At 36.1% G+C, this 13006-nt stretch overlaps 1 protein-coding gene across 1 annotated transcript in view; it reads right to left on the reverse strand.

Moving 5' to 3' along the window:
* LOC106461609 (centrosomal protein of 131 kDa-like) overlaps positions 1-13006 on the reverse strand; it is a 52358-nt gene that overhangs the window by 34391 nt on the left and 4961 nt on the right. The window contains exons 4-5 of the mRNA XM_013921449.2: positions 11795-11924; positions 357-1550 (exon numbers count right to left, since the gene is read on the reverse strand). Coding sequence (XP_013776903.2) covers positions 357-1550; positions 11795-11924 — 1324 coding nt within the window. The remainder of the gene's footprint in view (positions 1-356; positions 1551-11794; positions 11925-13006) is intronic.

The following is a 13006-nucleotide window of genomic DNA, read 5'->3' on the forward strand; positions in this document are numbered from 1 at the left end:
AATTTGTTTAATTCAATATGTTGAAAATTTATGGATGTCTAACTGTTTGATCAAACTAGTTTTCTAGCAAAAACTGGTTTATGCTAACGTGATACATAAAAAGAAGGACTTTGTACACCCAATAGATAATATGTAAACCAAAATACACAACAAACATAAAGTCTGTTATGAAATAAAAATAATTCATTAAAACTCCTTAAAAACTGAAGGTCCTTTTGGCTAAATTTTCAAAGAATAACACAGGCTACGTTCACAAAAATAAAACAAGACAGGTAATTTTCAAGCCTTTAATGTACATAAGATTGATAGTAAGAACAACAGTTGAACAAGTATATGCATATTTATGTTTGTCTTACCATACTTTTGGTGGTGATGTTTTTTTCATCGTCAACTGAAGAAAGTACAAACTTGTGTTCCATTTTTTCTATTTTCTCAAACTTTGGTAGCTCTGTTGGAGTTAAAAAAACATATTCAAAATCTTGCTTCAGGCCTCCTCTTCTCCCACTTCTACATAAATCTGATTGATTACTTAGAGGACGTTTTTCATCTATGGTTGAGTGCAGTTGATAATTCTTAGATTTAGCATACATTTTTTCTCTACTTTGTATTTTAGATAAGCCTTCTTCCTGGCACTGTGAAGCTTCTGTCCATGTTATCTTTGAACCAGTTTCTTCCAACTTAATTTGACCAGCATAACCAGAGGAGCCATCACATAGAAGACTAGAAATATCAGAAGTTAAAGTATCCCCACTACACCCAGAAGGATGTTTAGATTTTCCAGTAATAAGACTGCTTTCTGTACATGTATTAACATCGGAGTTGTCTTCAGTATCATGGTTTAAATTAACAATACTCCCAGTGATTTCAGATTTATTCTGATGACCACTGTCCTCTTTCTCCATTGAATCTGAAAACACAGTATTTTGATGAATTGTACCTGTCTCCCTTAAGTATGATGGAAAATCAGCTTTGTTTTCACCAGGCAATACTTGTGTGATTCTAACTCGATCACCTGCTTGATGAGTTCCAAAGTTCACATTTTGGTCATCTAATCTAGAACAATCGGTCAAGACAATTTTCTGCTGCTCTTCTGAAAAAGATTCTTGATCTTCACTGATAAAGGAACTTAATTGGATATTATAATCTTTGTTTGAAATACTTTCTACACTACCAGTTTTTCCTTCCTGTAAATGTTTTTCTAACATGGTAATTTCACCAATTTTGTCCGTTGGCAACATGTCATTGAGAGAATAATGCACATGTCTTGACGCACAGGTTCCTGTTGTGCTTATAGATCTCTGATCTTCCACTATATACACTGGAACGTTAACTTGATCTTCTTCTTCTCTTGAGCTACCTTCTGACACAAGCTGTTTATCCTCTACAATTCCTGCATCTCTTATAACATCTTGTATCTCTGTTTTAACAGTCATGACATCATCTTCTTTTGTTTTACTTACATATGTACTAATTTCTTTGTGTTTCAAATGTTTCAAATTGTTATATTTCGGGGTGTTGTACTTTGGTTCTTTCAAGTGCTCACGAGTAAGCTGAAATATAAAAATAGATATTTAAATCAGCTTTACCAATAAGGAGTGATTCGATTATGCTGATAATCATAAATTAGCTCCAAACTCCATGTAATGCTTATATTGATGTTTAACTTTAAACATTTTATATTCTCTACTTAGGTATGCTCCAGTCAGTATTTTCCATGTTTTTGTTTTTTTCGAAAAGTCTATTCCATTTTCAGATTATTATTAAGATCAAATTTCTTTATGTTTATTGAAACTGTATCTTCATTCCTTCTTGAGTTTCTGACAAAAAAAAAGCAAATGGATATTTTAATTACAGATGAAATATATCAGTAGGATATTATTTTAGCAAGCACATGAAAGGTAAAGTGAGTTAAGCCTTATTCATACCTGCTAAAACAGTATTGCATCACTCTGATTCATCTAGAAGTTTGCCCCCCCCCCCCAGCAGCATCGTAATATGTCTGTGGACTTACAATGCTAGAAACCAGGTTTCGATACCCATGATGGGCAGAACACAGATAGCCCATTGTGTAGCTTTGTACTTAACTACAAACAAACAATCTAGAAGTTTAAAATTAAAAGTGAAAAAAAAATAACACGAAATGTTTTACAGCACCAATGTAATGGATAAAGAATTACATATGTGTTATTGATGAAATATCTGTAAATGAATTGCTCTCTTCACATCTACATAATTTAAAAAGAGTTCATGTTTGTAGAAAAATCAACAAATGAGTATGTACTGCAACAATGAGATATATTCTATTAAAAATCCTATATTATTAAACTATTATAAGACATATAGATCTTCCACATGTACTTAATTAACAAACTTCAAAACGTGTTGTTTTGAACCTGTGTATTTAGAGCTAGGTGATTAGTGGTATTTGTCAGTTGAATAATGTCATTACTTAGAGTTAAGACTTTTGAAAAGGAAGTCCTCCTCCCAAATCACCAAAGCTGAAGTAACAATACAAACAAAAAAATGGCAATATTTTGATTACTTGAATAATTGGAATAGATGAAAATAGTAATAACCAGAAACCTAATTTTGATTAGCTGATTATTTTCCTGACAATTAATATAATTATAATTTTGATTAATTGATTAAATCACTCAATTATATCTTGATAGGAGGATCATTTATATCAATTTTATTGCTAGCGATGAGGAGAATAAAACCTTCAGATGGAAAAATCATTAAAACTGAATATGAAAGCAAACATCACATATTTTGTGATCAGTATAATACTTCAACTAGTTTAGCTCAGGTTGTATAATTTAGTGTCAAAACCTGTTCGTATAGAAATACATTTTATAAACCTGAAACATTTTTCATTGAGCTGGTGTGATCAAAAGAAGCTTTGCTAATGCTACAAGTATTTCATTGTTGAGCTTGCACTCTTCCTGTTAACAAAACATGTGACCCAGATATTCTGACTGTCCTTTATACATTGCACAGCATGTGTCACTTACCCGTTCTCCCACCTTCCATGTCGTGTATTGCATATGCATTGGGAAATATTACAAGAGTTTTGTTTTCTCACTACAATTTACATTTTATTGAAAGTTATAATAATGATGAAAATCTGGTTGTGGGAAGGTTGGTGGGAAAGTATTTTAGAGGTTTGAAATGGAACTTGATTTAAGGGAGAAGTCTTATAGAAAGACTAGACCAAAGGACACTCAGAAATAAGGCATTTTTCTCAACATCCTTGATGCTTTTCAATTCATACAAAAAAAAAGGTCAGTGAGGACAAGAAAGGTTTGTTGTACCCAAGAAGTAAACAATGGGGACACAAGTAGGAAGAATACTACAACTGGTTCCTGTAGGGGACAGTTCTTGGGGGGGAGCAGCCTAGTCAAATAAAATGGGTGGACACAATCCAGCAGCTGTTCTGGAACACAGAAACATCAAAAACAAGAGAAAAGAAACAATGAAAAGGGAGATGGCTCCAATTCTGGTTGAAGCTGAGAAATATATTGAAAATGGGTGTCTCAGATACCTCAAAAGCCATGCAAGGATGTGCACACAGTGGTGGGAAAGGTACCTGCCAAGGCATCATTAACCACCAGGTGGAATCCTATGTCCACTTCCAGAGAACACCACTCTCTAGGACAAATGTAGAGATTAATGAACATGCAAATCCTGACTGGACAAGTTCCTATAAATGCAGAATCTCCTAATATATTCAAATATTACTAGCAGTATTTTCTTTTTTTTTTAAATATTTTATACTCCCAGACTCTCTGGAAAAGGTTAACAGTGGATGATGGTCAGAACAGAAAAAGTGTAATTTTCCTATACTAAAAATGTATTTCTGATAGGTACTTACTTCCCCTCACATAAATAGATATTCTCTTTCAGTGCTGCCTTCTATATGCAAAATAGTTTTCCCTATGCCACGAGCATTGAGCTCCCACCTACCCTAATATCAACACAGTTCAAATGTGTCTCACATGCAAATCATCATGCAACAACCCTCCATCACCAGGAGTGTGACACACCCTCCTGATACATGTGATTCTCTCTATTTGATTCTACCAAATTATCACTTTGGAAGAAAAAGGAAGCACCAGTTTTTAAAAGGGGGAGGAACGGTGGGAAGAGTGAGAGGAGGTAATCACCTATCGGAAATACATTTTCAGTATAGGAAAATTATCACTTCCAATATGGTACATTACCTCCACTAACATAAATAATTAGAATCCCACATTGAATGGGTGGAGGGACTGGTGCGAGGGAAAGAAAGAAGCATCCGAAGGACACCCTAAAAGAGTAGATCCTCACCGTAGGGGGATCATACGTGGGAGACTGCACCACTTCTATACCAGGTATACTCTTCACCCAGTGTGGAAAGAGGTGTCACTGACATGGGCAGAAATTGGGAGGAGCATGTCCAAAAGGGAGAGAACAATGGTTGGATAGGGAATCAAACCACATGATATTGGAATCTCAATCATATAGAGTACATCAATGTGGGTGAGAATAAAAGGATGTGCCTCTAGGTGTAGAGTGGGTAAGGCATGATGGACCGTACATGGCAAGTTAACTGTATCCAAAATCCAGCAACCGGGAACCAACATCCATGCGGGGGTAGGATGAGGATCATACCATCAGTAAGTTAATTACAATTCAAAATCCAGCCATTTGGTGGGGGATAGGAAAGAAGATCATACTTTCTTCACTTTAAGTTCAGCAAGCTGAAGGGAATCTCATACCCCCTAAATGTATGAAGGGGACACATGATAGCAATGTGATAAATTGTTTTACCGATCTGGGAACCTAACATTCAGACAATCGGTATAATAAAGATGTCTCTGTATTGTAAGCTATCTCACTCAAAATCTATCCAATAGGAACCATCCCCAGTGCAATAATATCCTTGGTATAATAAAATCATAGAGGGATATCGTAAGAGGAAGAACTGTCTTAATCTGCAAGTTCCACCACTGTGACCCACAACACCTATAATACATGTGTAAGGACTTATGTTGATTGGTTCAGCTCTGAATCCAAAACCCAGCCACTGGGAACCAATATCCATGTGGGGGTAGGATGAGGGATCCCAATCGAGGGGGTGAACTGCAATTTTGACTGCTTACTCCAAAGCTACAATAACCCCTGGGATAAACCCATACAGAGATTGAGCAACAGACTGGAGGACATCTCATCATCTATAAAAGCAGAACACCACTGCCCTACTCTCAACTGAATGGATTTATCATTACTTGTATCATATATCATTATCACATTCAGGAGGATGCCTCCATGGTCCACCACTCCAGTGGCTTGGAATTGGAAAGTGGTAAGGACTCCCATACTCCACTGGAAGAAACAGGAGGGAGAAAAAGGGGTGGAGAGTCTGGAGGAACGTCAACATTGGAGACAATGCAACAAGAGACCATGAAAACCCTATTTTGAAAAGCAGATCACTCTAAGGAATGGCAGTAATGGACAGCTATCTCCTTCTACTTTAACCATGAAGTCCATTGGTTAGGAAAGTCTGGAAAGGGCATGTGAATGAAGCAAATATATCATGAGGAAAACCTACAAGTGATCTTGGGGAACACCATATCTCAACAGTGTGCATATACTGGCTATGGAAATTATAATTGTTAAGTCTTCATGGCCTTACAGTGTGGATTTGACTAGTTTAAGCATACCTGAAAAGGCCAATCGATTCAAAAGCTGAATCCAAAGGTTAAGGGAGGAAGGAAAAAGTCACAAACAGAAGAGTTGTGCCAGGGAATGAAACAGCAGGAAAAGGAACCAACAGAAAAAAGCCTTGAAGGCAATGAAGCAACCAGAGCAAGTACAGGGTGTAGAAGGCCAACTGGATCTGACTGGGATTAAACTTGGGAAATAGAAGGAAATGAAAACGAAGAACATGGCTCACGAGCCACCAAAGTGGAGGGTTGGAAATATCCATCCAGAACAAAAAGGACTGATCGAGCTCAAGCAGCTGAGAAAACCATATCTGTGTTGACCAGGAAGGAGCAATCAGAAAAACCTGATACAGAGTGGCAAGGATGAACAAAATTGCTCGGGGAAGATGAGGAGTGTGATGAGAAAATAAAGGTATAAACAGGTCCCAATCCTGTCTGAATACATTGACAGCCAAGGCAAATGGATGAAGAACAGGAGACAAAGACATACAGATCTGAAACATGCTCAAAGGGCAAGGCATGAAACTAGTACCAAACCCCATGGTGAACAAACTGTAGACAGTGCCACAAGAGATGAAAAATAGGAATGTGGGCATAAGAATACAAAACATTGTCCATGGCATCCTCAGTCCTGGAGAAAAGGCCCACCACAGTGTGATAAAAGACAATAAAGGAAAAAGGGAAAGAACCAAGAAGTGATTGAGGTGGGTCAGTCTGCTTTTTTTTTTTAATTTCGCGCACTAGCCATCCCTAATTTAGCAGTGTAAGACTAGAGGGAAGGCAGCTAGTCATCACCACCCACCACCAACTCTTGGGCTACTCTTTTACCAATGAATAGTGGGATTGACCATCACATATAACACCCTCATGGCTGAAAGGGCGAGCATGTTTGGTGGGATAGGGATTCCAACCCACAAAAAAGCCATGTTTGTAGGGAAAGAGCCAAAGATGGCAATCACCCCATCATGGAGGTAAGGAGGAGGAAGGTATACCACGAAAATCTCCAAGAAATAGATGGAACGCCTCAGAAAGAAGATGTATAGTGGCCAATACCAGTAGGAGAGGCAATAGAGGAAGATGAAGGCTGGAAAACTTGGCTAGGGAGAAAAAGATAGGATTAACAGATTCTGCTTGCCATACAGGCAACAGAGATTCAAAGTGCAGAGAAGCAAAAAAAACAAAAAACAATCTGCCTGATGGTAAGCTATGGTAAAATGAACCAAAGCATGTGGAGGGCGAGGCTTGCCAACACCATCTCTCAAAAGAGAGACCAGAAAGGCCCAGCATGAACCAAAATGTCTGGAAAAGGAGGAACAAAAAACAACAACTGTGAAATGTGTATAAAAAGGGCTGAGGTAGGCTTAGTAGACTCTGCAGTAGAGGCCTGGGAAGGCCAACTCATAATCAGGTGGGAGAAAATTGTCAAAAGAGACATCGTCCCAAGTGAGTTTGGCAGTTTGAGGAGGAAGGTGAGCAATAGTGGGAGAAAGTGGGGTCCTCAAAGACGAAATTAATCGGAAAAAGTATAAAATATAATTAATTATGAAAATGAAAAAGTTGTTATATTGTAAAGTAGGTAAGTGTATATTGACAATAAAAAATTTAATAGATGGTATTTATTGAAGAAACAATATACTTAACATAATTTACAATTTACCAAAAAGATAAATGACAGGTAAACTTAAAATTGCAAAGACACGTGTTAAGCCTAAACTAACGTAGTATAAAAGAATATCACTAAACTTTAAGTTTAATTAAAAAACCCTATCCTTACAAGAAGTAGGTACAAAGCTAACTAAATGTATGTCATTGAAACCAAATAACTACAAATAATAATATTAATACAAAATATTCAAAAAGCTATAACAAATTAGACAAACCAAAATGTCTGAGCCACCAAACTCGAGGCCTGATGAAGGTCAACTCATATAACGATCAATTTCCCAATATATTAAAGCTGACAATTCCTCAGTCGAGTACCACCACCTGAAGCTTAAGTAATTGTGCTGGAAATAAATAACATTTTTAAAGTGGAAACATAAGCTTTAGTGAACCCCCCCCCCCAAAAAAAAGAAGAACAATAAAGGTAAGTTATCACTTAAAACAGGTAAAATGAAGAAGAAAAAAACTGAAAATATCTCCATTTCATATGAAATTTCAAAATAAAACAAAGAGTAGAGAGCACAAACAAAAAAAGTCTTGATGATAGCACTGCCAAACGAGAAGTGATAGTTTGGTAGAATCAAAAAGAGGGAGTCACATGTGTCAGGAAGGTGTGTCGCACTCCTACTAGTGGAGGTTTGTTGCATGATGATTTACATGTGAGACACATTTGAACTGTGTTGATATTAGGGTAGGTGGGAGCTCAATGCTCGTGGCATAGGGAAAACTATTTTGCATATAGAGGGCAGCACTGAACAAGAATAGTTTTTTTTGTGAATGGAGGTAATGTATCGTGTCGGAATAACCTGTTATGGATTCTATCTGGCTTGGAGAGTGACCACAGACGACACACAAAATCTTGAAGCTGAAGAGACAGCAATGTAATGAAACTAAATTCAATAAAAGTATTTGGAACTGTTTACAGGCCAGTCTTGTAAGATGTCTTCTAAAGGGTACTAAATCCAGGAAACCAAATGGCAAATTTTGTTGTGATGAAACCTGAAATTCATACTGAAGGTTTGTGGGTACATCTTGATAGAGACAAGATGAAGTATCAGCTGCACAAGCCAATTCTTAATATGCAATGAAGCAAACCTTGTGGAAGGAAATACATAAGAAGGTATAAACAACTGATGCCATTCCTCTCTGAGAAATTCTGTTCAGGCAAGGTAGCAAATAAACAGTCCTGACAGGACAAAGAAAACGTTCTTCTGAACGAAAATATGAGTCAGTCAGGGTGTGTAACACAATTGCGGAAAAACAGCAGTGACCGTCTCTCATAGTACAAGTCTTTGTTAGAAAGGTTCTAACAGAATATAAATACAGAATCATCTTGGATAAAAATAGAGTAAAAGAAGCATCAATGGCAAAAATGTCTGATCATCTCCTACCTAAAACAAACAGCAGAAAATATGTCTTCAAGGAAAGACATAGAGTGTACAAGTCACTAAAGGTTCAAGAGAAAAAGTAAGATAGGTAATGACCAGACTTAAATCCAACAAAGGACATCATCTAGGTAATAAAGGAAGGTCCTGAAAGAGAGGGGAAGATATCTTCTGTGGTACCTAAAGATGGCAGAGAGGGATATCCTGTAGCCTGAAATAGAATTAGCAGACAAGTGACAATTATGACATAAGCACATGAAAAACCAGTTAATCTGCTGAGGAATTGAAGAAATACAAACATAAAAAAATGTCAAAGGCATAAACTCCTGAAGATAGACTAATGAAATTGGTAAATGGTGAGGGATGAACATCTGCAAGAATGTGGAAAACATTTGAGATATGCTACAAGAGAAGCTGACTTCTCTAGCAAAGGGACCCATAACAGCCAGCCTTGAAGCTGTAAGTGATGAATGACATTGGTGCAGTAAATTTTTCAAAATAGATAATGGAATAGGACTCCTCTAAAATAGATGAGCAATAACAGAACTTAAAAATTAAACAAACTGATCTAGGCCAATAACTGAGGAAGAAGATGGAAAGGAGGGTAAGGAGAGAGAGATAAAGGATCTCCGAAGACTGGCTAAAGCATCTACTTCTAGAAAAGTAGTAAATGGAACTGTAGACTATTAAAGAAAATGACTGATTATTGTAGCAAGTGCATTGATTATAGGATGACAAAGCCAAAGGCATAACTGCTGAAAAACTGAGGGCCCACCTTTTGCAAAGAGAATCTGCAAGAATTTTCAAAACACATGGCAGAAAACAAGCTCAGAGATAAATATGATGCTAATGTAGCCAAAGAAGTAGAGAGAAAGAGATTGTAATAAAACATAGGCTGTGAGATCAAGTTTCACCCTGAGATTTAATATACACCACCACAAGAGACAGTTGTGTGAAGAAAAGCATAATGATGGTGTAACTAGGGTTGGAATGCTAGATACGAATGTTGAACTTTACAAAGCTCCAAAATATTGATGTGAGAAAGTGTTCCCTGATGATATGAGAGACCCAAAAAATTATGTTCCTCCAATATAGCACCCAAAAACATGCGAAAGGTATCCATGAAAATGTGCAGACTTAGATAAGGCAGAAGGAAAGGGGAGCCTATAGTTGCAAACTATTTAATGAAACAAATGTGAAGGTAATCAACAGTAGAAGGAGAAATGGTAACTCTTTGGGACAACAGGTATAAAAATGGACGTTGCTGAGAGACAAGATCCCATTAAAGATGTTTCATGTGAACATGACCCAAAGGAATTCTTTTATATAAAAGCCATCATCACCAAATCAGAGAAAATATATTTGGCAGATAGAGGTTTGTTTGTTTATTGTTAAGCACACAGCTACACAATGGGCTATCAGTGTTATACTCACCATAGGTATAAAAACATGTTTTTAGCATTATAAGTCTTGAGACTTACCTCTGAGTCACTAGGAAAAGAGAAGAGAAGTAGGCACGATTGAGACACATGGGATTGCAAAGCCAAAGGACACAGTTGAAAAGTGTTTATCCCAAATGCAACAAATATTGAAAAACAAGCTGAGACTTGGACTCATGAATAAACCATCCCAGAGAGGATGGGTGGTTTAAAAACTTTGAGTTCATGACTGGAGAGATGACTAAGCAAAAATAAGCTAATCATGCATATAATGAAGAAAAACCAATATGAGAATGTGTAGAAGACCAGCAAATACATTGGTGACATTTGTGAAATGAGACTGAAAAGGTAGGCTGTGAACTGATAAAACTACTCCCAAAGCTAAGAATAAAAAGCAAACTTTGAGAAAATGGGAAGAACTGGAAAGTGTAAATAAGCATCTTTACATCCACTTTCATCATCCAAAAACTGTGATAAAGGAATTCCTTAAGGTGCTTATGATTTTCATGTTGCAATGAGGAACGTACAGATAACTGAGATGAAAAAGGTCTATTATCAATTACCAATCTCCTGATTTTTTCAGCACTACAAAAAGACAAAAGTAAACATCTGGGGAAACACGAAGTATTGTTTCAATAGCCACTTTCTGATAGAGGAGGAACCAGTCAACACAGCAAGACAAGCTAAAGTGTCGTTGGAACATAAGAGCCATGTGGCATTAGAAACAAACTCAGTGGGACACACACTTTATGAAGAATGTACAAAGTATATATTTGATGATAAAAAAAAAGTCAGGAGGACAAGCTAGAATAACTATTAGCTAATAATATTGCTGAAAATGAAAGTCTCGAAATAAGACAAGTCATAGCACACATGGTAGAAAACTGACAATGGGTCAAGGAAAAAGACCATGTGGAAAACTGCCCCCAAATAACCATACAAGCTGAGGGTCAAAACTGGAGAAGTAATATGAGAAGTATAATATGAAGTCTATTGATAACTTGCTAATTTCTAAAGCCACCAGCAATAAACCAAGTACAAGTAGAGAAAGTGGAAGAAATAAATATTCAAATACTGAAGAGTCTAACGTAACACTAGCACTCTCAAGAGCTCATGTAAGGTCTCAAGATGCATATGGAAGACGGGAGAGTGGATAATTATGGGTAAGTGAGCATGATAAAGGACATTAAAAATGTTTGAGTCAAGAAAGACAGATTTTCAATATTTCAAAGGTAAGGGTACCTGACTTAAATTGCCTTCTATAGGCTTATTTGGAAAAATAAGTATCAAGATCTTGTGTCCTTGGCTATTATGCCAAGAATACTTACAACATAACTATCAAAAGGATGTTTTAGAATAAAGTTACATAATTTTTATTGTGACTTCTTGGCATGCTAAAACACATTATAAGGAATCAAAATGTTAAGAAACCTGCCTTAACCAGGGTTTCAATCTAGGAGCCCAGGGTCACATGTGTTTTGAGATCAACATCTTACTATCTGAGCTACAGACTGAAGCCCCAAGCAGAAAATTCTTATCCCGAGCATTAAGTTGTCCAAGAGCTAGTATTAATATTTTAATTACTTAACATTAATCTCACCTGTCCTATCATCCCAGCTAATTTACTGTATTTCTTCTGATTGTAAGCATCTTCATGTGTTTGTTTTAATACAGTTACTTCCAAGGTGCTGGTTACCAAGGCTGCCTCAGAATTTTGTGTATTTGGCAGACTTGAATAGACAAAAATCATTGCAAAGTAATATATAAGAACACTGACTTAGTCAAGTACACCACAAAAATTATTAAGAATTCCAATTTTTATTGACATGTTCTTTAACTTATATAACGAAGAGGGTTAAATAATAAACATTTTAAGAACAAAGAGGGTTGAGTAATGAATTAACTCTTTTGATGTGAAAGCTCTGAAAATTTTGAAAAGAATCTTATGGTTATTATAATATATGTTTTATTGAATTTATTTTATAACATACAGATTAGGGATTTACACTCGTACAATTCTAATTTATACCTTCTTTCGCCCAACAAAACCTAATAAACAAATTCAGTTCATTAGGCTTAACCAATGTTAAATCAGAGTTGACAGCACATATTTTTATCCAACATTAATTACTAAGTGACAAAAAAGTGAAGTAAGTTATGGTTTCTACACAGAAAATAGTTTATCATAAAAAACTTTTAACAGCTGCAGCATAGTCAAAAGCTTGTTATGAAGAAACTATTAGTTAGAAGAAACCCTGTGTTTTCTGTTTTCTTGTCATTTATTAACCTACATTATTAGTACCAAGTTTTCGTACTGAATGTAAGCTTCCTACAACTAACTTGTATCAGATAATAATAGCCATAAAATGTTAATTTTGTACATAATTGATATAAAATACGTAACGAACAAGGTATGTGATGAAAAACCAGAAGCAATTAAATATGGATTTCCTGACTCCTAATGAGTGGAGTTGGTTTCAGCTTTATTAATTATTTTCAGTTAAACATGATGTTTCTCACTCCTGATGAGCCTTCTTGTTTCACCATGTTAAACATCTTACTATAATGGACACAGCATGTATGTCAGTATCTATGTATGTAATCAAAAATACAGAAAAGTCTTTAAACATCAACATATTGATGCAGAGATGAAATGTTGATTGTTTAAAGACTTTTCTGTATTTTTGATTACATACATAGATACTGACATACATGCTGTGTCCATTATAGTAAGATGTTTAACATGGTGAAACAAGAAGGCTCATTATGAGTGAGAAACATCATGTTTAACTGAATATAATTAATAAAGCTG

This window comes from Limulus polyphemus, unplaced genomic scaffold, assembly GCF_000517525.1.
Source record: "Limulus polyphemus unplaced genomic scaffold, Limulus_polyphemus-2.1.2 Scaffold997, whole genome shotgun sequence".
Classification (NCBI taxonomy): Eukaryota; Metazoa; Arthropoda; class Merostomata; order Xiphosura; family Limulidae; genus Limulus; species Limulus polyphemus.